Below are 23,366 nucleotides of genomic sequence, written 5' to 3'. Positions count from 1 at the left end.
TAAGACCACATTTGCCTTATGCCTAATACTGAGCAGGTTCCCCTTGGGTCACCACAACAGATCTGACACTTCGAGGCATGAACTCCACAAGACCTCTGAATGTATCCAGTGATAACTGGCACTAAGACGTTACCAGCAGAGTCCTTTAAGCGCTGTAAGTTGTGAGGTGGGTCCTCCATGAATCACATCAATGAGCCTTGGGTGCCCCATGGCCCTGTCTCTGGCTCACCGGTTGTCCTTCCTTGGAGCACTTTTGGTGGGTCCTATCTACTGCATACCACACAAAAAGCCCCACAAGACCTGTTGGATGTTTTGGAGATGTGCTGACCCAGTCGTCTAGACATCGCCTTTTGAGTGTCTATGATTCTCACGCCTATTCGTCCTGCTTCAGTCACGTCAACTTCAAGGACTGTCTCTTTTTGGCCACAGATGTCAGTGGTTCTAATGCTGTGGCTGATCTCTGCGTCCTATAAGCGACCAGGAGAACTGATGCATTAGGCAAACAGACACACTGACACATTTGGTTAAAGACACAATTTGGTTTTATTAAGGCGTTTATTTTTCCACACAGCTTCAGTTATTCAGATCTAATTGATTTGGTTTATGTCTGGTCAGCTTTTCTCATGAACACTTTTTCTGCTCTTCAGATTCAGAGCCTGTCCTCTGGTGTGTGTTAAGGCACTCGGATGTTCTAGTGGTTTCCACTCGTTCTCAGAAAGGAATACTCAATTCAGGGATTTCCAGCAAATGTACATTGATGACGTTCAGATAAGGATCTGGCTCGATTCTCTGCACTTTCTTCATACAATTAATGTATTCTCAGAAACTGTCTTTGAAATCAAATTTCATATTTCAAATTCAGTGGATTAGCCAAGACAAGTCTGGAGTCTGAGGTTTGCTGGGTTTTGCTTAGCAGTGCAGGCAAAATTTAGGCTACAGGGAGGTTGCTAGCACTGTTTTTTAGCAATGGCAGGAACTTTTGTTCACTTTTCTTGGACAACAGTAAGTCCTACAGATTGGGAAAATACATCGGCAAGTCTGTTTGAAGCGTGTGATGATTTAGAGAGGACATTGAAGAGGCAACCTTTAGAGTCCAAATATGTTTAAATGGCCAGATACAAGAGGGAGGAAAATGTAAATTGGATCATTGGCTAAACTGAACTTTTAGCAGTTCCCAAAATTACACCAGTAAGATGCTATGAAGAAGGCAGGAGCCCGCTAGGACTTGTCAATGCAAATAGGAATTGGTTTGGAGAGTCATTTTCTTTTTTTTTTTTCTCATACTCATGATATCAGCTCTAAAAGTATGACAGTTATTCCAAACAAATGAGCAAAGTGTGATTTCTCATAAGTTTGGCTTATAAATCACACACATATGGTACATCTGGTTAAAGCAAATATGTCTTTAAAATCGAAAAGTGAGTCATGAGTGTAATAATAAATAGACATTTGAGATAAAAAAAGAAGAGAAAAGCTCAAGCTCCACGTCTGCATGATGACAAATAGCCAGGAGTCCGGCAACACAATCATCCTGCAATGAAAAGAAAGACGGACATCAGTTTTTCCATTCATTTCAGTTGTATTTGTACTTTCCAGCCCAGACCAGACCAGAGGACTGGGAAAAAGCAAAAGGACAAAGTTACTACGGCTCTCCTCCAAATCTAAATATAACCCTAAAGCCACACTGTCTTTAACTCAGCCAAGAAAAAAAAATGCAACCTTGCAGTCCCGCTGGTCAAGAGCAGAAGTTCTACACTACTTCCTTAGTCTGAAAATAAGCCTTGGTTTCTGCAGTGCCACAGCGGCCTTTCTCTTTCATACAGCTTTATGCAATACAGTAGTAACATCACTAGAAAGAACAGCAGAGGTTTTGGCTAGGGGTAGGAAATATGGGAAAATGTAACATGATGCTTAATGGAGTTTGTATCATGATATTTAGGCTTTTGGTCTGGAAGGGATGGAACAGTAATAACATTTACAAATGGTTCATAAATCATAAGTATAATCAGAGATGTTTTGTCTGTTATACACATGATTACTATACTCTTACTCGTTACTATGCAGCACTCTATAACTACTACTACCACCAACCACTATTACTACTACTACTCCTACCACTACTATTACAATTATTACTACTAATAATACTATCACTACTATTCCTACCACCACTACCACTACACCACTACTAATACTACCACTACTTCTACTACTACCCCTACTATTACCAACAGTACTATTACTATTATTACTACTACTATTCCTACCACTACTTCTATTATTACTACTACTAATACTATCACTACTATTCCTACCACTACTACTATTATTACTACTACTATTCCTACCACTACTATTACTACCACCACTACTACCACTACCACTACCACTCCTACTATTACTACTACTACTATTACTACCACTACTACTATTATTATTACTACTAATACTATCACTACTACTATTATTATTACTACCACCACTACTATTACTACCACCACTACTACCACTACCACTACCGCTACTATTTCTTCTACTAATACTACTAATAATACTACCACTACCACTGATAATACTACCACTACTGCTACTACTATTATTACAAGTAATACTATTTTACTACTACCACTAATAATATTACCACATCTACTATTACTACTACTACTACAAGCACTATCCTTACTACCTCCACTACTACTACTACTACTACTACTACCATCACCACCACTACTACTACTACCATCACTACTACTACTACTACCACCACTACTACTACCATCACTACTACTACTACCATCACTACTACTACTACTACCACCACTACTACTACCATCACTACTACTACTACCATCACTACTACTAGTAGTATCACTTCTAGTACTACTACCATCACTACTACTACTAGTATCACTTCTACTACTACTACCACCACTACTACTACTAGTATCACTACTACTACTACCATCACTACTACTAGTAGTATCACTTCTAGTACTACTTCCACCACTACTACTACTAGTATCACTTCTACTACTACTACCACCACTACTACTACTAGTATCACTACTACTACTACCATCACTACTACTACTAGTATCACTTCTAGTACTACTACCATCACTACTACTACTACTACCATCACTACTACTACTAGTATCACTACTACTACTAGTATCACTACTACTACTACTACTACCATCACTACTACTACTAGTATCACTACTACTACTACTACTACTACTACTTCTACTAAAACTACCACTGCTACTAATAAAAACTCCCAGCAAGCAGGGGGAAATCAATAAATAAGCCAAGGATGTTCACATCATAAAAACAGAAACTTCCCCCAAAAAACACACAGTTTCTCAGCAGGCAGGAGGAAAAAACCCACAAGCATAAAGTCACTTATCTGGCCCAGATAGAGTCCCCACAAGCAGGGGAAAAGTCCCGCTCTGCCCAAGAGGCCGCAGAGCCTCACACATGGGTTGTTATGGTTTACAGGCTCTCTGTAACTGGCTTATGTTTTTTTTTGATCCATGCAGTTCTTCAGAGCTCAATATCAGAGATACGCTCAGAAAATCATTTTCTTATGTAATGTATCTCAACATGGTTTCCCTAACTAGTGATGCCGGGCCCCCTCAAGATACATACTGCATGTCTCCTAGTGGGTCTTAGGTAGCTTGTAGTAGCTACCCCTGGACTTTCTTTGGCGCACTAACACCCCTCCCCCTAACTCTCTCCTTCTGTCTCCAACTTCCTGTTGATACAGCGAGTCTGCCCAGCTCACGGAAACCTCCCAGCAGTCCGGCCACACTCAGCAAAGAGCAGGCCGGATGCGTGTCCAACTCTCTGAGATAAAAATACCCCTTGCACACAGCTGTGTGTGGCCTTCGAGAAATTCCAGGTTGAGTACGCCAGCAGGAAGGGAAGTGGACGGGTCTAGAAGGAGATGCGCAGATGCTCTTAGACAGAGCGAATGCACTTGTCTCACTGAAGCCTCCTTTAAAACAGAACAGTCTGTCCGTAAGTTTAAAGCAATATTGCATCCAAAGAACAAATTCACTTAATGTTCCTTTTACCTTAACGGAACATTATGGAGCATTTATATCTTAAAAACAGCAGCTTTAAAATCACTGTGATGCTCCACTGACTGGAATGGGGAGAGTAGCGTTCGCCCATATTGTTGCTACTCCGAGCTCGGCACGCTGCTAACTGCACTATGGACCTGCGAAACGCTGCGTGACCCATATTTGTGTAAATTCTGTCATTTTACTCTATAGCCTCAGTCCACAGTGACTGTTCTGTAGTGCTCAGCTTGTCCAGAAATGCATGTGTAAAGTGCTTCCTTCTTGAGAGGTGGCTCAAACCGCAAATTACACTTCCTGACTGTAGGGGGAGCCCAGAAGCAGGAAATACCAATTCTTGCATAAAGCTGCTTTAAAACGCGACCAATCAGCCTAGCCATGTTCATGTTTGGTGTGTGAAGTGTGTATGTGGTTTCTGACTCTGTTTAACACACAGTTCAGCCTGTTCACTCCTGGTCACTTCATGGGACTAGTATCTGGGTTGTGTCTTGATTAGCCACATGCATTTACACTGGGTAGTCAAATGCGTCTCCAGTTGGACAGATTATGTAAATTCGCATGTTGCGCTGCTAGTATTACTGGTGTTTAGGTTGTACTGGGTGGGGTTTTGGTTGTCGAATGTGTCTTGGAGAGGCGGATGCTATAACATGGCTCAAATGCTTCTCAGACCACCTCCTGAAGTGGTTTGAGTGGTTGGATTTGGATCTGGTTTAAATGCCTTTTGGGTGCGTTGGTTTACACTTCCAGTCTTATCTAGTTTGACCTCATCCAGGTATAATCCTGATGCTGAAGATGGATTAAGTGATCAGGTGTGAACGGGGTTTTAGGGGCCTGAGCAACAGGGAAATTGAAGCCTGTACACCCCAACTGTTATTAGACAACACCTTTAAAAGGTTACATGGAAGACAAGCATCAAGGGGATGGAAATAATGTCCCCTGGGTGTCCGAACAGCAGAACAGCTTTGTCTTCAAACTCAAGCTAAAGACAGTCTCTTTCAAGATCACTTAAATTAGCCTTCATCGTTCAGCTATTAAAGGCTTCTGGTTGTACTTAAAGGTCTTATTTCTTTGACACTCAAGAACAGTGTAGTGAATTCTTAGCTTTCAATGGAAGTCAATGCAATTTTGGAGCATTTCTATTGGTCCATTCATCATGAACTTTTGACACAATGTAAGGAACAACTGTCAGATTGACATTAGGTCAAAAAGTGAGCATACTGATATGTAGCTATCCATACTGGCATTTGTATCTGCCGTTAATTAAGCTTGAGGTCCATTTCGGACTCTAGTCTATTCACACCAGCTAGGGATATTTTCTGTGTTAACATCAGAGCACTTTTGTAAGTCACTCTGAATGAGTATGTCTGCTAACTGCCATAAATGTTATAAATATTTTTAAAATATTATATATGGAGACCAAAATGTCTGGATATAAGCTAGCATTGAAGGGCGGAGTTTGTCTTCCTAATATCTAGATAGCGTAACATAGCGTCACTGTCACACAAAAACCTTGTATGCCCCTTTTTTTGTTTTTGGACATTTTAACATATTCTGAATCTGACAGCTCTTCCATACATTGTGTCAAAATTTCAATGGATCAATAGAAATGCTGCAAAATGACTTCTTACATTGAAGGCTAAGAACCTTGTCTTATAATGATGGTCCAGAATCATTGTTTTCGTAAATCGAACAAATCCCAAATAAGAACATTTTGGGGAATGGCAGCTTTGTTGGTGAATGAGGCTGATTCTGCTGTGGTCCATTAGTCAGCTTCATATCTGTATTTTGTGTTCCCTTCTTACGTGGTGTTTTCTCATACGTTCCAGACCAGGGTTGGACAATGTTTGTCCTGGAGAACCACACACCTGCACAGTTTTGTGCTTTCCTTGCTCAAGCCCACCTAATTCCACTCACCTGTTAAATGCCAGGTTTGAAAGGTCTGTTAAAGCAGGGAAATCAGCAAAACAGACTGGACTCTGGCCCCCGTTGCCCACCCCTGATACAGGCTGTAAATGCAGCACCGTTTAAGATGAGGAGGAGGAGGAGAACAGTTACCTGCTCCTGTCCAGGTTGATGGAAAATGGCCAGAGATTGTTAATAAGACATAAACACAAATAACATGAGCATCTTCTCAAGGACTTGTTGACTGACCAGCTGTGCTGGAACGTCCATCACTTGTTAGCTACATGAGCCGTGTAGCTGCAGACCCTTCTAGGCTAATCTACTACACCCCTTTGGTTTGGTGTAAAACCAAAGTAAGCTTATCCAAATTCATAAATCAAGAAAGATCTGATCACTGATCACCAGGTACCTCATGTTTAGAAGATGGAGCACGAGCGTGGCTCTCGGAAGGGATTACTGCCTGTTGGCACCCCGACCAGGAGGGCATCTTTGGTGGCATTCTGAAGGCAGTACTGCTGGAGCTCAGCTGCGGCCTGAGACACCTTAACAAATACACACACACACACAAACCTTATAAAAAAATGTAATCGAAGGGACCCAAAGGTAAATAATGTTTTGACACTGATTACTGATCAGCCATAACATTAAAACCACTTGCCCAATATTGTGTATGTCCACTTGGTTGTGAGGTGGAGCCTCCATGACCATCAGTGAGTCTTGGGCACCCCTGATTGTCCTTTCTTGGAGTACTTTTGGCTGGTACTGACCACTGTATACCAGGTGGTCACCGCAAAGGACCATTTTTCCTGCCTTTTACACCTTCATCTTCATCTGAACTGAGTCTTCCCTTGCTGCCTAATATGTAACCCACCTCTTGATAGATCCCACTGCAGATGAAGATAATCAATGTTACCCACAAACTTCACCTGTCAGTGGTTTTAATGTTATGGCTGATTGGTGTAAATGTAAATACGATCATAAAAACAAAGAATTCTAAATGCTATGTTTTTTATCCCAGCCTACTTTCAAATATATTACACAGACAAAAGTATTGGGACACCTGCTCATTCATGAAATTAAATATGTTTATTCTGATTTTGTTAGAGTAACTGTCTCTACTAGGCTTTCCACCTCCACAGCTCAATGCTGGGGGGCTTTATACCCCTCTAGTCTATCTGCTCCAGATAGTCTTAATGTATTGACAATACTTCTCTCCAGAGACTAGACAAGCTGTGTGTTCGTGTGTATTATTATATGCAATTTTAAGAAGCTGTATGCATTCATTAGAAGGGGTGTCCACAAACATTTGGACAAACTGAGCAATGTAGAATATTAATGTTTTATTTCAAAGAAACAGTTCAAAAGTGTTTTTTTTTTCATGATATGGGGTCAGACTTCCTTTCGGCCAATGAACAGAGGCCTAAACCACTGTCAGTGTTGTGCAAAATGGAAAAAAGAGACGTAGCTTCTCCAAACTGAGTCTGTGGCTACAGTCATAGATTCTGTTTATGATAAAGCAAATACTGCATGCAAATACGTACTGTCTGCAGTCTTTCCCCTCTATTCAGTTATTTCAGGCCAAAAACACTGAGATTACAGGACAGGTTACATGTAGGAACACTGTACTAACACTGGGCCTAAACCATGGGCCTCCCTATGCTCTTATTACTCACTGTGGCCTACAAGACGTTGCAAAAACATTCGCTTAAGATTCTGGTCCATGTTGAGCACTTTCACCCTCTAAATCTCCTGTTCCACCACATCCCAAAGGTGTCTACTGGCCCAGCACTGGCATGTTAATGAAACCAGTTTGAGACGTTTGCTTTGAGACATGGTGCATCATCATACTGTGGTCATAAAGGGATACACATGGTCATCATCAAGAAAACCCTTGCCCACACCATTACACCACCCTCCACCAGCCTGGACTGTTCACACCAGGCAGGTTGGGCCCATGGACTCATGGATGTTGGCGCCTACCAATTCTATGAGCCATAGCAAAAATGGAGATTCATCAGAGCAGGCTGTGTTTCTCCAGTCTCCAACTGTCCAGTGTGGGTGAGCCTGTGGAACCCGATGTGGTCTTCTGCTGTTGTAGCTCACTGGGCTTAAGGTTCGACGTGTTTTTTATTCATGCTTTTTTTTTTGCAGCTCACCACAGTTGTTCAGAGTGGTAATCTGAGTTACTCTAGCCTTTCTGGCCATTTCCCATTGATGCTTATTGATGCTAGGGACTGTTGGTCTGATGAGCTGTTCTAGAAATAGCTTATCTGACCCCAGCAATCATGCCACACTCAAAATCACTGAGATCAGATAGTTGTTTCTCAGTTTCTGATGGTTCATGTGAACATTACCCAAAGCTGCTGACCTGCAAAAATCTGCATGACTGTATGCACTGCACTGCAGCCACATGATGGGCTGATTAGATCACTGCATTACTGGTGTTCAGGTCTTCCTAATAAACTGCTCGGCATGAACAAAAGCTGAACATGAATACTAATATCCATAACTGCAGACTTTACCCCATTACTGCACCAGCAACTCTCTTTCTGCAGTAATCATACTTTCCTAAGGCATATGGCTAGCTGTCTTAGCCTACAATCCCACTACAAGCTGTGATTTACCTCTAAATACAGATACACTACATGGACAAAAGTATCGGGACACCTGCTCATTCATTGTTTCTTCTGAAATCAAATTGAGAGTGTGTCCTGCTTTGGTTGGAGGAACTGTCTCTACTGTCTACTAGTTTCTACTAGATTTTGGACGGAGCATCGCTGTGAGGATCTGATTGCATTCAGCGACAAGAGCTGCATTAGTGAGGAACTCCCCAAAAAGTATTGGATGGAGCATCATCCATCATTCCAGAGAGCACAGTCCTTCCACTGCTCCACAGCTCAATGCTGGGGGGCTTTATAGCCCTCTAGCCCACGCCTGGCATTAGGCAGCAGCATGGTGCCAATAGGTTTCTTGTTCACTAGACAAGCTGCACATCTGTGTGAATCTGCACATCTGTGTCAGCAACAGGTGCAACTAAACATAGCAGAATGCATTCAGTAGAAGGTCTGTCTACAAACATAGATAAGAGAACTTGAGAATAATGTAAATCAATGGTATCATATGACTGATGAAAGTTATATTAGGATATACAGTCCCGGCAGCATGACTAGTTAGAATGGTGTTATGGATGTACATTACATTTACATTTCCGACATTTAGCAGACGCTCTTATCCAGAGCGACTTACAAGGTTACTGGTATTACAGAGGTGGGCCAGCGTAGTGTTAGGAGTCTTGCCCAAGGACTCTTATTGGAGTAGTCTATTGATGTGTGTGTAGTTGCTTGTGTATATTCTAAAAGTACCCATGTGGAGGTTTTGCTTACATGTAATTGTCATAATATGTATATATATGTATATATATTATGTATATGTAGTCTGGATCTGACATTATTACTAGTAAAATGTGCATAGCTGATACAGAAACTGTGCTATAGAGAGTATTAATACTAGTGAAAACTGAGTTACGGTTTGTTGCTGGTGGCATTTTATGCTAAAGAGGCTTGTCATACCTTTCCTTTCAGCTTCCCAACGTTAAACAAATAGAGAGAGGCTGCATGCAAATAGGCCTGCTGTTCAGAATATAAGAACAATAGCTGATGACTGACAAACTATATAACCATTATATATATATACATATAATGACAATTACTTGTAAGCAAAACTTCCACATGGGTACTTTAAGAATATACACAATAGACTACACACACATCAATAGACTACAATAGACTACACACACATCAATAGACTATAATAGACTACACACACATCAATAGACAACAATAGACTACACACAAATCAATAGACTACAATAAACTACACACAAATCAATAGACTACACACACATCAATAGACTACAATAGACTACACACACATCAATAGACTACACACACATCAATAGACTACAATAGACTACACACACATCAATAGACTACAATAGACTACACACAAATCAATAGACTACACACAAATCAATAGACTACAATAAACTACACACAAATCAATAGACTACACACACATCAATAGACTACAATAGACTACACACACATCAATAGACTACACACACATCAATAGACTACAATAGACTACACACACATCAATAGACTACAATAGACTACACACAAATCAATAGACTACACACAAATCAATAGACTACAATAAACTACACACAAATCAATAGACTACACACACATCAATAGACTACAATAGACTACACACAAATCAATAGACTACACACACATCAATAGACTACAATAGACTACACACAAATCAATAGACTACAATAAACTACACACAAATCAATAGACTACACACAAATCAATAGACTACACACACATCAATAGACTACAATAAACTACACACAAATCAATAGACTACACACACATCAATAGACTACAATAGACTACACACACATCAATAGACTACAATAAACTACACACACATCAATAGACTACAATAGACTACACACACATCAATAGACTACAATAAACTACACACACATCAATAGACTACAATAGACTACACACAAATCAATAGACTACACACACATCAATAGACTACAATGGACTACACACACATCAATAGACTACAATGGACTACACACACATCAATAGACTACAATGGACTACACACACATCAATAGACTACAATGGACTACACACACATCAATAGACTACACACAACTGCATCACTGTGGACCAATCAGAACAAGTGTCATACTGCTCTGAACTGTAGCTCACAGATGGGTTATGAACTGTTTTCTAGTGAAGTTGAACACACTGCACCCACACCACTCACTCAGAGCCAGCCCACCCAGCCCACCCAGCCCTTTCTGAACCTCTCTGCTTCCTCCACTCACTTTAATCCTCTCCACGCTGGCTTCCAGCTTCAGCTGCTCCACGGTTCTCCTCATGCTCGTCAGGTTCGAGTTGGTAGACATGGCGCTTTGGTCCAGAATGAACACGGACTGACTGCAGACAGAGCTTTCCCCGCTTCAGTGTCTCACAGACCTGTCAGAAGCAGCAGAGGGGTGTTGGGTTTTCACGACGCACCGCCAGTTTCTGACTCCTACGGAGGCGTGTCGAACGCCCACCCGTATTCCGACAGGCCACGCCCTTCTGCGCTACGATTGGTCGCAAGTTCGCACTGCCAACACAGCGTTTTATTTTATTAATATTATTAGATTAAAAACAGAGTTCACAGCTTAGATACAAAAAAGGGTTTAAATATCAAAATAAAAATGCTTGTTATAATAATAATAATGATAATAATAATATATGAGAAATTAATACGAATTATAATAATAGTATTTGTTACTTATACTACTTGGAGCAATATTATTATTGTTATTATTATTATAGCAGTTATTATGATTATTGTTATTAATAATAATAATAATAATAATTCCAATTACTAAGATTACTACTGCAGTTAATGCTGCCAGGAGCAATAATAATAAATGCTATCAATGTTTTTCTTGCTTCAACTATTATTACTATAATAAATATTATTAGTATAATTAATTAGAATTGTATGTGTTAGAACAATAATATACAGAGGATAATAAATGTATTTTTTAATAATTATATCTGCTACTCAAACTATTCATATTTTAAAATTACAGTTATTATATTTATTACAGTTAAAACTACTACTAATAATTTTATTTTTGTATCATTATCATTATTATTTTTGTTGTAATTCTTATAACTATTATCTGTAACTATTTTATACATTTATAACTATTATATATAATAAGCATAATTTATTATACCTCTACTAATGAAAAGAAAAATACAAATAATATTAAAATAAAAAATAACTATTATTTATTATAGTAAAAAAAAAACACTACTTCTGCAACTGGTACTACTACTAATATTACTACTACTAATGCTAATACTACTACTACCACTACTACTACTCATCACAATAAGTTATTATTATTACTACTGCAACTACAAATAACAATAATAATAATAATAATAATAATAATAATAATAAATAATTGAATATTAATTATTATTAATAGTTTAAAAAATATATATATTTAAATATATTATTAAAAATATAAAAAAAATTCTTATTATTATTAGTATTATTATAAATGTTATTATTATTATTGTTGTTATATTAACTCCATGTTCGTCACACGACTGAGGTGAATGTTTATAATGATCTGCAATAATTTGAGCATTATCCCATAGCAAAAATGCTAATTAATATTGACGAGGGGGCGGGGCTTTAGGACTTGAGTGTGAACCATTAGCCAATCGTAAATGAGGAGGGCGTGGTTTGTTCGAAAACGGGTGGAAACCGTAACGCTTTATGGGAGTATCCCAAACCGCAGTTCCCTCTGCTCCTCGCATCGCTCCCCTCCTTACAGAGACGGACAAACTGCCCCCCCCCTCTCTCCCTCAAAATGAGGCGCACGAGCAGAGAGAAGGACTAGACTTAAAGACCTTTACCAAAGAAGTTCTCACATCCTACAGTACAGGACTAAACCCCACAGCTCAGCTTTTAAATAAATCACATTTAGCTCACAGTCAAAGATTAGCTGGTTGATTTGCACTATGTGTCCAAAAGTCTGTGGACACCCCTTCTAACAAATCCATGACATCCAGATGTGCAGATGCACACACACACAGCTTATATAGTCCCTGTAGAGAAGTACTGCCAATAGAATAGGACTCTATGGAGCAGATAAACATGAACCTATTGGCACCATGCTGCCTAATGCCAGGCGTGGACTAGAGGGGTATAAAGCCCCCCAGCATTGAGCTGCTGTGGAGCAGTGGAACTGACTGTGCTCCATCCAATACTTTTGGGGAGTTGGGGAGTTGGGGATGAGGTGGGGTGCTGATCATCCAACATTCTGACCACTCTAATGCTCGTCACTGAATGCAATCAAATCCTCACAGCAATGGTCCTCCAAAATCTAATAGAAAGCTTTGCTTGGACACGAGAGACAATTACAGCATTGCACTGGAGAGAGCAAGGCCCTCAGCTTGCATGACCGATCTTCTGATCTTAGTGACAGCGCCTTATTGGGCTGGACCACTCAGGGCCCATGTAGGGTCCTAGGGGACAAGGACCAGATTGAGATAGGGAGCACTGGGTCGGAGCATCTCCAAAACATCAGGCAGGTCTTCTTGGTATGCAGTGGTCAGGAAAAACATCCAGTAAAAGGTGACATGGAGGTCATGGGCTCCATGGAGGTCCCGCCCCACAAATTACAGGACTTCAACAGTGGGCTTTTACAGGGTGCTTTCTGATTAAAGATTGAGTCCCAAAGTCCAGACTAATAGGTCGAGCCTTTCCAGTGCTTTCTGTTGGACTGGCTGGGCTGACTGCTTTAAGCAGTTTAGGTGAGTCATGCCATGACTAAGCATACACTGACTGGCCACTTTATTAGAAACCCCTCATTTGTGGCTCCACCCTGCTGGGGTACAGTTAGAGACTCTACTCTATCCTCTAGCCCTTCATCAGTGGACGGTTGCTCACCACAGAGCTGCTCACGGCTGATTATTTTTGGGTGGGCTACAGTGTGTAATTATGCACCTACACTGTGGTTGAGTGCAAAGGTCAAAGACCACCCTTCATTTATTTAAATGCCCATCAAAACAGCTATTAGGTCCAAGCTTTGTTTTTCAGATGTTTCAGAAGATTTTCCACCTGCAGAAGGAAGAAGAACGGGAGTTCCCATAGCACACAAAATGGACAAAAGTAATGGGACACTTGCTCATTCGTTACTTCTTCCAAAGTCAAGAGATGCACTCCACGACAAGAGCGTTAGTGAGGTCACAATGTTGGATGATCACCAACCCACCTCCTTCCCAACCCCAACTTATCCTAAAAGTAGCAGATGGAGCACAATCCGTTATTCCAGAAAAAAAAAAAAAACAGGCTCACTGCTCTACAGCTCAATGCTGGGGGGCTTCATGCCCCTCTAGGCTAGCCCACGCCTGGCATTAAGCAGCATGGTGCCAGTAGGCTCATGTTCATCTGCTTCAGAGAGTCCTATTTTATTGGCAGTGCTTCTCTACAGGGACTAGACAAGCTATGTGTGTGAATTTGCACATCTGTGTCAGCAATGGGCGCAATGAACAGTAGCTGAATGCATTAATAGAAGGGGCGTCACAAACATTTGGCCATTTAGTGTAGGTGTCCAATGACGTGGAGAGTAAAGGTCGTGTTTGAGACTCACTTGCACAACAAATCATGTTGAACAGTCACTTTAATATTCCTTTAAAAATATAATATTCCATCGGTGGGATGCATAAAGAGGCCAAACAGGTAAGACAGACAGAACGACAGCCTCGTCTACGACCAAAGGCCATAGTTGACAGCAGCAGCCAGGTGAGCTCACTGCTCTGATTGCTAATAACTCAAATGAGCTGCCAAAAACTCCAGAACTGCTCCCAGATCAGAATGACTCCATGCAGCTCCTCCTAGACAGCTCAGTTACAGCAGCCTCTGTACACACACACGTGAAAACAGCCCTCACCTTAAGAGTCTCATTATCATCATCTATGAAAATCAGTCAAATCGGTCTTGATATAAATGCACATAAAAGGTCCTTTGTAAACATTGGTGTACACACGCTACCACACACACGCACAGACAGGCTGTTTGGTATAAGAGGGGGCCTGTCTGCACCAGACCAGTGTGTGCGTGGCATGTGCGGTCAATCGTCGATGAAGGTGATGCGACCAGGCCCTTCGCTCTTCATCCATCGCCTGTAGCGCTTCCAACGTGGGTCCATGGCCATCTTCATCTTCATCTCCTCCTCCTGCTCTTCTTTGTACACCTGAGAGACCAGCAAGAAGGCTTCGGTTAGTCCCGGGCCTTACAGGGGAGCACAGCTTTATGCAGGTACACGGTGTGTATTTTACGATGATAAAGAAATAACTGGTGTCACATTTCAATCAAATGTGACCCAAATTAAATTATTACACAAATAAAAAACAAGCAAAATCTAACATACTATTTTTGAGAGATATAAACAAAGATGTCCAGTTGAACAAACCACAGTAAACCTGAAAATGTGGAAATCCACTACATGGACAAAAGTATTGGGCCACCAATTTATCCTGCTTTTCATGCAATTCAGCGACAAGAGTGTTAGTGAGGACAGGATGATCACCACCCCACCTCATTATCCCCTGCTCCCCATCTCACCCCAAAAGTACTGGATGGAGCAGCACCCATCATTCCAGAGAACACAGTCAGCTCCACAGCTCAATGTGTATGTGCATTTGCACAACTTTGTCAGCAATGGGTGCTCTGTTCAAATGGGATCTGGAGTTTCTACAGTAAAAACTCTAAGTGCTTCTAGGGATTTTACTGATTTTAATGATGTAATTATTTAAGATGAGTTTAAATAGTATGCTTAGGTGTAGGCTTCCAACAATATGAGATTTTTACAGTATGATAACTGTCTAAGAAAATATTGCGGTTTCACTGTTATGGTGGTATCACAGTATTTCTTCAGGTTTTTCCACTGCTCTTAAGGGCATCATGTCTTTGGCAATAAACTGGCAATAAACTATGCTACAGCAGTATGCAATACTTTCACTTGTTTAGATGAGTGATCTAACACAGCTAGCTTGGCCCAAAAGCATTAACAGAATAATAATAATAATAATAATAATAATAATGCATTGGTGAAATTCTCAGCTGGCTCGCTTTTTTCCTTTAGCACTGGTAATAAGCAAACGCCCACGGTTTGATAACTGTGCATTTTTACTACCGTGGTATACCGTGAAACTGGTTACCGCTGCAACCCTACCTAGGTGAAAACGTTCATAAGCCTTTACAACTAGGCCTCATGGAAAATGCTGGACATGGACTTGTTAGACCTCTCCTCCTATATAAACCTACCTCATAGTTTTCCTTAACCCACAGCTGCCGCTCCAGGAAGGTTTGTTTAAGGTGGTCTTCCAGGCTGTCGAACTGAGCCTGCGACATCTTCATGTTCTTGCGGATGATGTAGAGCTTCTCCTCTTCTCCGTACTCCTCGCCCCGAATGCTGAAGCGATATACCCACGAACAGTACCATGCCACGTAGGCGCAGAGGTAGTACGGGAACAGGATGATCTTACACAGGAGGATGTCGGAGATGTTGGGCTTCTGGTAGCCTCCTTTGATGTCTATCTTGTTCTTGATGATGTCTCGGATGATCTCCTCCTCTTCCTCGCGGATCTCCTCTTTGGAGCGCCGGTTCTTGCCCTTCTCTTTGGTGCGGTTTAACAGGCCTTGCTGCTTAGCCAGCTCGGTCGCCTGGATGCGATACTTGGGGACGGTGGTGAGATAGTTGATAGCTTCGGTATAGCTGCTCCACCAGCTGTAATACTGCAGAGAACAGAAGATGGTGAGCATGTGCCGTCAGTGCTGGACAACCCTGAAGACTATGAATCTAATAAAAACAGTGTGCTGATAATAAATACAAATAAATAAAGTCAGGGGTCAGTAGCTAGAACATGCTGTTGGTCAGTCAAGTTACTGAAATGTTGGTTTGGGGAGCACAGTTTTGGGGAGCACAGTTTTGGGGAGCACAGTTCAGGGAGCACAGTTCAGGGAGCACAGTAATAATTTGGGGAGCACAGTTCGGGGAGCACAGTAATAATTTGAGGAGCACAGTTCAGGGAGCACAGTTCAGGGAGCACAGTAATAATTTGGGGAGCACAGTTCGGGGGAGCACAGTAATAATTTAGGGAACACAGTTCAGGGAGCACAGTAATAATTTGAGGAGCACAGTTCGGGGGAGCACAGTTCAGGGGGCACAGTTCAGGGAGCACAGTTCAGGGAGCACAGTTCAGGGAGCACAGTAATAATTTGGGGAGCACAGTTCGGAGAGCACAGTAATAATTTGAGGAGCACAGTTCGGGGAGCACAGTAATAATTTGAGGAGCACAGTTCAGGGAGCACAGTTCAGGGAGCACAGTAATAATTTGGGGAGCACAGTTCGGAGAGCACAGTAATAATTTGAGGAGCACAGTTCGGGGAGCACAGTAATAATTTGAGGAGCACAGTTCAGGGAGCACAGTAATAATTTGGGGAGCACAGTTCGGGGAGCACAGTAATAATTTGAGGAGCACAGTTCAGGGAGCACAGTTCAGGGAGCACAGTAATAATTTGGGGAGCACAGTTCGGGGAGCACAGTAATAATTTGAGAAGCACAGTTCGGGGAGCACAGTTCGGGGAGCACAGTAATAATTTGAGGAACACAGTTCGGGGAGCACAGTTCGGGGAGCACAGTAATAATTTGAGGAGCACAGTTCGGGGAGCACAGTAATAATTTGAGGAGCACAGTTCAGGGAGCACAGTTCAGGGAGCACAGTAATAATTTGGGGAGCACAGTTCGGGGAGCACAGTAATAATTTGAGGAGCACAGTTCAGGGAGCACAGTTCAGGGAGCACAGTAATAATTTGGGGAGCACAGTTCGGGGAGCACAGTAATAATTTGAGGAGCACAGTTCAGGGAGCACAGTTCAGGGAGCACAGTAATAATTTGGGGAGCACAGTTCGGGGAGCACAGTAATAATTTGAGAAGCACAGTTCGGGGAGCACAGTTCGGGGAGCACAGTAATAATTTGAGGAACACAGTTCGGGGAGCACAGTTCGGGGAGCACAGTAATAATTTGAGGAGCACAGTTCGGGGAGCACAGTAATAATTTGAGGAACACAGTTCGGGGAGCACAGTAATAATTTGGGGAACACCGTTCAGGGAGCACAGTAATAATTTGGGGAGCACAGTTCGGCACAGCTTTGACAAGGACCAAATCATTATGGTAAGGCGTTTGGGTCAAGAGCAATGATTTTGAGGTGCTCAGAGTACCTACTGACAGTGGTCTAAGGTGGGACAAACCACAAACCGGTGACAGGATGTTGGGCAGCCAAGGGGAACGAAGGCTACCCCTCTGTAGAATGTTCAACAAAGTCTAGATATCAACCCAAAGGCACTACTCCAACCTACCTGAACAACCAGGTCGAACCGGGGGAAATCTCTTTCCAACACTGAGTGAAACTGGTAGAAACTCAATGCAACACACTTAAAGCTGTTACTGGAGTTAAAAGTACATTTTTAAGCAAACAGCATTTGTCCGTTTTTAACATCTTTGCTTTAAAGATCTGTTCACAAATAATCAGTTTTGACTGATTTTTGTCTTAATTTCTCTGAAAAATACTGTCTGGATCAACCGGGGCAAGGGTCAATTGTCATCCAGACTAATCTGATTAGGCCCTTTAATACATCTGTAAGGCACAAAACATATAACTAGCAAATGATTCTTGATATTATTGTAATATTATAGTAATTTTATTTTTAAAACTAAATATAAAACTAAAACGATCAACCAGCATTGCCCAGCAACAGCATTGTACCATCAGTTTTGCATTTTGAAGAGACATTACTGTTTGCATTGTGTTTAACTATTTATTTTTGCCAATCAGCCATTAGCCAATAAGCAGTACCTACGCACTGAAACTTGGTAGCACAAAAAAAAAACTGTTTTTTGATACTGCTTTGATATAGCTTTGCTTGTTCTTGCAACCGTTCATTGAAAGGTAATCAATCCTCAGTAAATCAGAGATAGGTCACTGGACCATCAGAAGTCTGAGGACGCCTTTCAACATGTTCATAGGTCATTTTGTTTGCCATAACAGCAAAAATAAATACTAAACTAAAAAGAAAATACCAGGAGTTCCCAAATTTAAGATGCCGTGTATACTGCTCTCAGCAGAACTGCCCCCACATGTGGTCCAGAAGAAAACCTACCTGAAAAATAGAAATGGCACAGACGGTTACGAGTATGACTATCCGGACGTCCACTTTGGGAGCCAGCCTTCTCCTGTAGTAGGTGTAGTAGTGGCTGTAGTATTCCTCTGGGTGATCCAGCATGTAGTCATAGTCCCTGCGTGATTCTTCATCCTGCAAGTCAATAAAGGGATCAGGTAAATCAGGGACGTCCAACTCCAGCACAGTTCTGAAAGTTTCCTGCCCAAGCACAATTAATTAAACTCAGTCGTTAATTGTTAGGGTTCAGTATGCTACCTTACCAAAAAGATGTGTGTAGTACCATAGTGAAGAACCCACATCAATTTTTCAACATTTAAAGAGTTATTAGAGTCGTCATGGCTAAATACTATTTGTCCAAAAGTTTGTGGACACTCCTTCATATTACTGAATTCAGCATTAAGATGCACCAACAGCTTCTATAATCTCTAAACCAAATCACTGTCAAAGGTTAGCAAGAGGGGTATAAAGACCCCCATTATTGGGCTGTGGAGTAGTAAAACTGAAGTGTTTGAGCTCTATCCAGTACCTGTAGGAGTGCTAGAAGCAGTCATCCAACATCAGGACCTGACCTCACTAATGCTGTCTTGGCTGCATGCAATCAAACTCTCACGCAAGGTTCCAGAATTTAGGAGAAAACCTCTCTCAGAAGAGTAGAGGCTGCTATGACCCTTTTAATGCCCTAGATTTGGGGAGAAACACTGTATGAGTAGGTGTCCTCAAAATATTTAAGAACCAACCACTTTACTGGAAAATCCACTTCAGGATGCAGAGCAGGGAAATCCGCAAACTGCTGGACACTAGGCCTCCAAAGGTCTGGACATCCCTGAAATAAATGTTACTAGTTGCTAAAGCTAATGTAGCTCAGTCCACTAATCAGAAGGGCATATCAGAGACGTTATGAATGAGGAGGCCGGCAACTGGTTGAAACATGAACGGTGTCTGTTTATATATTAAGTCCCACCCTTTAACAATCGTCTTGCCGGTTAGGCCGCGAGGTGAGGAGGGTCAACGTGACATGGGAGACCACCCTGTCGCTACCTGATTTCTGCTGAGCATGTGCGCTAAGGCACAGTGCAAATTTGCCAAGGGACACAGGATGCCCACGACCTCCCTACTCCTCACTAGCTAGCAGTCTAACGCAAGCGCTGAGTTAGCTAGCATGTTTACCCAGAGTAGATATGGCAGCAAGTTTGTGGCTTAACTTATTACATATATAGCTATAACAGTTGGCGCTAATGGAGCATGTGTCCAGCAGGCTAGGGAGCTTTTATCCTTTTGCGATTGCTACTGGCTATTTTGCTATTTTTTTCTAGTTTGCCAAATTAGGCAGGGGACACTAATCTGGTATTGACCACCCCTCGTCGATATGGAGATCAGCCAGAACATGGCGGAAAAAATCATGTTTTTAGTGCATTACTGAGCCAAACTCTACCATTCAAAGCGTTCATGGGGTTTCGGCCAGATTTTATTGCTGTAATTTGACCTTTACTTTCAAGTATTTCCATAGAGAGGGGAGCCTGGTCTTGTGTGACTGGAAATAACTGCCCGGCAGCATTGCAAAGATGGCCTACAAGTGAAAAGACTGGCCTATAAGGACTTATACTGTATATACTGTAGCATTACAGGTGTTAGAATATCTGTATTTATTCAGTGTAATGAGTTTCACTTCTCTGGTATGCTGATTCAGGTACATTTAGCCCCGATTTAGACACTTTGCTGCACAGTAGAACAGTGCACCATCACTTCAGAGTCTGCTCAATCTTCCTGTAGGCCTCCTACAGTCAAATGGAGACCAATGCGGACTGATAAGGTTCAAATAGAACTTTTGGCTGCAATTAGAAAAGGTATACTTGGGGAACAATTGTGCAGAATTTCATGAGAAGAACACTTTGCCAACTGTTAACCACAGGGATGCACTGATCTTGCTTGTGTTGCAGCCAGTGGCACATAGAGAATTTCAATGGTGGAGGGAAGAACGGATTTAATCAGATACCAGCAAATTCTGGAAGCAAATATCAGACGGTGGCTTCTAAAGCAGGATAATGATCCTCAACACACCCCCCCCCCCTAAAAATCCACAATGGTCTACCTCAACATGTGCATGCTGAAGGTTCACCCAGGGCCCTCACAGTCCCCTGATCTCAACATCATCGTAAAGCGGACACTTTAGCCACTTCGCTGCACAGTAGAACAGCGCACCATCACTTCACGTCTGCTCAATCGTCCCGTAGGTCTCTTGTGCCACTGGCTGCAACACAACAAGCAAGATCAGTCCATCCCTGTGGTTAACAGTTGGCGAAGTGTTCTTCTCTCGACGATTTGATTAGATATTCTATAGAAATACGCAGAGTCTCGCTTTTTTTCATTTTACACTTTTTGGCGCAACGTAAATCTGGAAGTTGTGGTTAGTGTTGTGTCACAGTTTCTTGATGAACGGACCAATAGAAAAGCTCCAAAATTATTATTTTTATTTTATTTTTTTCTTCACTGACTTCCACTGACTTTTTCATTAGTTCCTCAAGTTGTCATTTTGGAAATACGAGGTTTCAGCATTGACCCATTTGTACCTAAACAATACTGGCCCATGTCGGTGCACCCCTGCTGACTGACCCCTTACCACAAAAAGGTAAACACACACGCTCATGCGCACGCGCGCACGCTCGCACGCTCGCTCTCACACTCAGGTGCGCGCACACGTACGCGCGCTCTCTCTCTCTCTCTCTCTCTCTAACTCGGGCGCGCACGCCAAAGTTTCCAGGTTTTCCAGGGGGTTTCCCCTCACCTTTAGGGTCTCGTAGGCCGTGGCGATGAGCAGGAACTTCTGCTGGCCGCTCTCCGCGCCCTCCTCGCCCTGGTACCGGTCAGGGTGATATTTCCTGGCCAGCTGCCGATACGCGCGCCCGATCTCCGCTTTGCTCGCGTCCCTGCTCACGCCCAGCACGTCGTAGCAGATCTGGGTCCCGCAGTACAGGCCTTCAATGAGGGCGGCCGCGGGTGGGACCCAGACGGCCGAGATAAAGAGCAGGACCCCCAGAACACCGACACACACCGAGCCCGATATGGAAGCAGCCATGTCAGCATAGCGAAATCTGTCGCGCTGTGAATGACGACAACCGCGTTTGCGCGCCGCTGATGGGAGTTGTAGTCCTGTTGCACTGCAGAACTACACGCTGCCGAGAAGCTCGATTCAGTTTGCTGAACCGATTCAGTGAGTCGAATACAAAACGGATTCAATACAAAACTAAACAGTGGCATGCAAAAGTTTGGACAACACCTGGTTTTAAAAATAAATAAATAAATAAATAAATAAATAAAAAGTCAAGGGTCACCAGCCAAGAGCTCCTCAAGAGTCCGGAGAGGGGTTGCACTGTTCTACTGTGCAGCGACAGAATCCGTCCTGCGTCCTTATCTCACAATTCAGCATCAATCAACGACCCTTGGCCAACTGTTAAGCACAGGGGTGGACTGACCTGGTTTGTGTTGCAGCCAGTGGCACGGAGAGCATTTCACTGATGGAGGGAACTGGAATTAATTTAATTAAATACCAGCAAATTCTGGAGGCAAACTTCCCCAAAAAAGCTGAAGATCTTGGCTTTGCAGGCCAAACGGACCAGCCCCTCCCTGTTTAGTAAAGTCTAAATTAGTCTATTTAAACTAGCTGAGGTTTTTCTTGGGTAAATAGCAAAGCACTTTTGTAAGTCGCTCTGGATAAGAGCGTCTGCTGAATGCCTTAAATGTAAGATGAAAAGATAAACATCCACCATGGCACCATGGGTCAGAAGGGGTTCTGCCATGGCCCTCACAGTCCCCTGATATAAACATCATCACAAATCTGAAGCTAGGCCTCAAAAGAGCAGTGCAGCAAGACGACCCAGGAGTTGTGATACATCACCAAGTACTGACCATGCAGGCTGACCAAACGTACACGGTTCCCACTCGTTTCTCATGACTTCTATGTATTTAGGGCATTTAGCTGACGCTCTTAAACAGGTTACTCGTATTACAGAGGAGGGCCAATGTAGCGTTAGGAGTCTTGCCCAAGGACTCTTATTGGTGTAGCGCAGCATAGTCACTTAGACCAGGAATTGAACCCCAGTCTCCCACATGGTGTGGTAGCTCACTGGCCGGTAGTGGTGTTATCTGTTGCGCCACACAACATACATAATACAGTGTATGTATTAAAGCCACATTATGTAGTTTTTTTTTACCTTAAAATAGCAGCTTTAAAATTATTGTGATGCTCCACAGACCTGTATTAGGGTGAGCAGCATCCCTCTCGTTGCTATTCTTGGCTTGACACACTGCTAACTGCAACATGTAAGTTTGGCGAAGCGGCCGGGAAAACACTCACGACAACTGCGTACGTCATACTCGTATAAAATCCTGTAGTATTACTCTACTGCATCAGTTCACATGATTTATTTAACATGTTCTGTGTTCTGTATCTCTTAGCACGCCCAGAAATTTGTGAAGGGTGTCATTTAGGGGTGGCTCAAAGTGCAAATTCCACTTTCCAACTGTAG

The 23,366-nt window shown here is 42.3% G+C and overlaps 2 protein-coding genes across 2 annotated transcripts; both read right to left on the bottom strand.

Annotated features, from left to right (window-relative positions):
* Window positions 1-519: 519 nt before the first annotated feature.
* On the bottom strand, window positions 520-11,118 carry gng10 (guanine nucleotide binding protein (G protein), gamma 10). The gene is made up of 3 exons (XM_072658035.1): window positions 10,903-11,118; window positions 6,397-6,529; window positions 520-1,531 (listed from the first exon to the last, which is right to left on the bottom strand). Exons 1-2 carry the CDS (start codon window positions 10,981-10,983, stop codon window positions 6,404-6,406), a joined length of 207 nt encoding a protein of 68 aa, XP_072514136.1. The 5' UTR covers window positions 10,984-11,118; the 3' UTR covers window positions 520-1,531; window positions 6,397-6,403.
* A 3,144-nt stretch (window positions 11,119-14,262) lies between these two features.
* Window positions 14,263-21,921, bottom strand: dnajc25 (DnaJ (Hsp40) homolog, subfamily C, member 25). The gene is made up of 4 exons (XM_072657952.1): window positions 21,626-21,921; window positions 18,823-18,975; window positions 15,927-16,397; window positions 14,263-14,853 (listed from the first exon to the last, which is right to left on the bottom strand). Exons 1-4 carry the CDS (start codon window positions 21,914-21,916, stop codon window positions 14,731-14,733), a joined length of 1,038 nt encoding a protein of 345 aa, XP_072514053.1. The 5' UTR covers window positions 21,917-21,921; the 3' UTR covers window positions 14,263-14,730.
* Between the last annotated feature and the right edge of the window lie 1,445 nt (window positions 21,922-23,366).

The sequence above is a fragment of the Salminus brasiliensis genome, chromosome 1, assembly GCF_030463535.1.
Source record: "Salminus brasiliensis chromosome 1, fSalBra1.hap2, whole genome shotgun sequence".
Taxonomy (NCBI): Eukaryota; Metazoa; Chordata; class Actinopteri; order Characiformes; family Bryconidae; genus Salminus; species Salminus brasiliensis.
This window is presented reverse-complemented; position numbering and strand designations above follow the sequence as displayed.

Excerpts from the sequence above, each read along its gene's own strand:
- gng10 (XM_072658035.1), bottom strand. The coding sequence starts at position 10,983 with ATGTCTACCAACTCGAACCTGACGAGCATGAGGAGAACCGTGGAGCAG. Across the intron at positions 6,530-10,902 it reads CCAGCGTGGAGAGGATTAAA|GTGTCTCAGGCCGCAGCTGA; the intron begins GTGAGTGGAGGA and ends GTATTTGTTAAG.
- dnajc25 (XM_072657952.1), bottom strand. The coding sequence starts at position 21,916 with ATGGCTGCTTCCATATCGGGCTCGGTGTGTGTCGGTGTTCTGGGGGTC. Across the intron at positions 16,398-18,822 it reads GTGCCATTTCTATTTTTCAG|TATTACAGCTGGTGGAGCAG; the intron begins GTAGGTTTTCTT and ends TGTTCTCTGCAG. Across the intron at positions 14,854-15,926 it reads GGGTTAAGGAAAACTATGAG|GTGTACAAAGAAGAGCAGGA; the intron begins GTAGGTTTATAT and ends CTGGTCTCTCAG.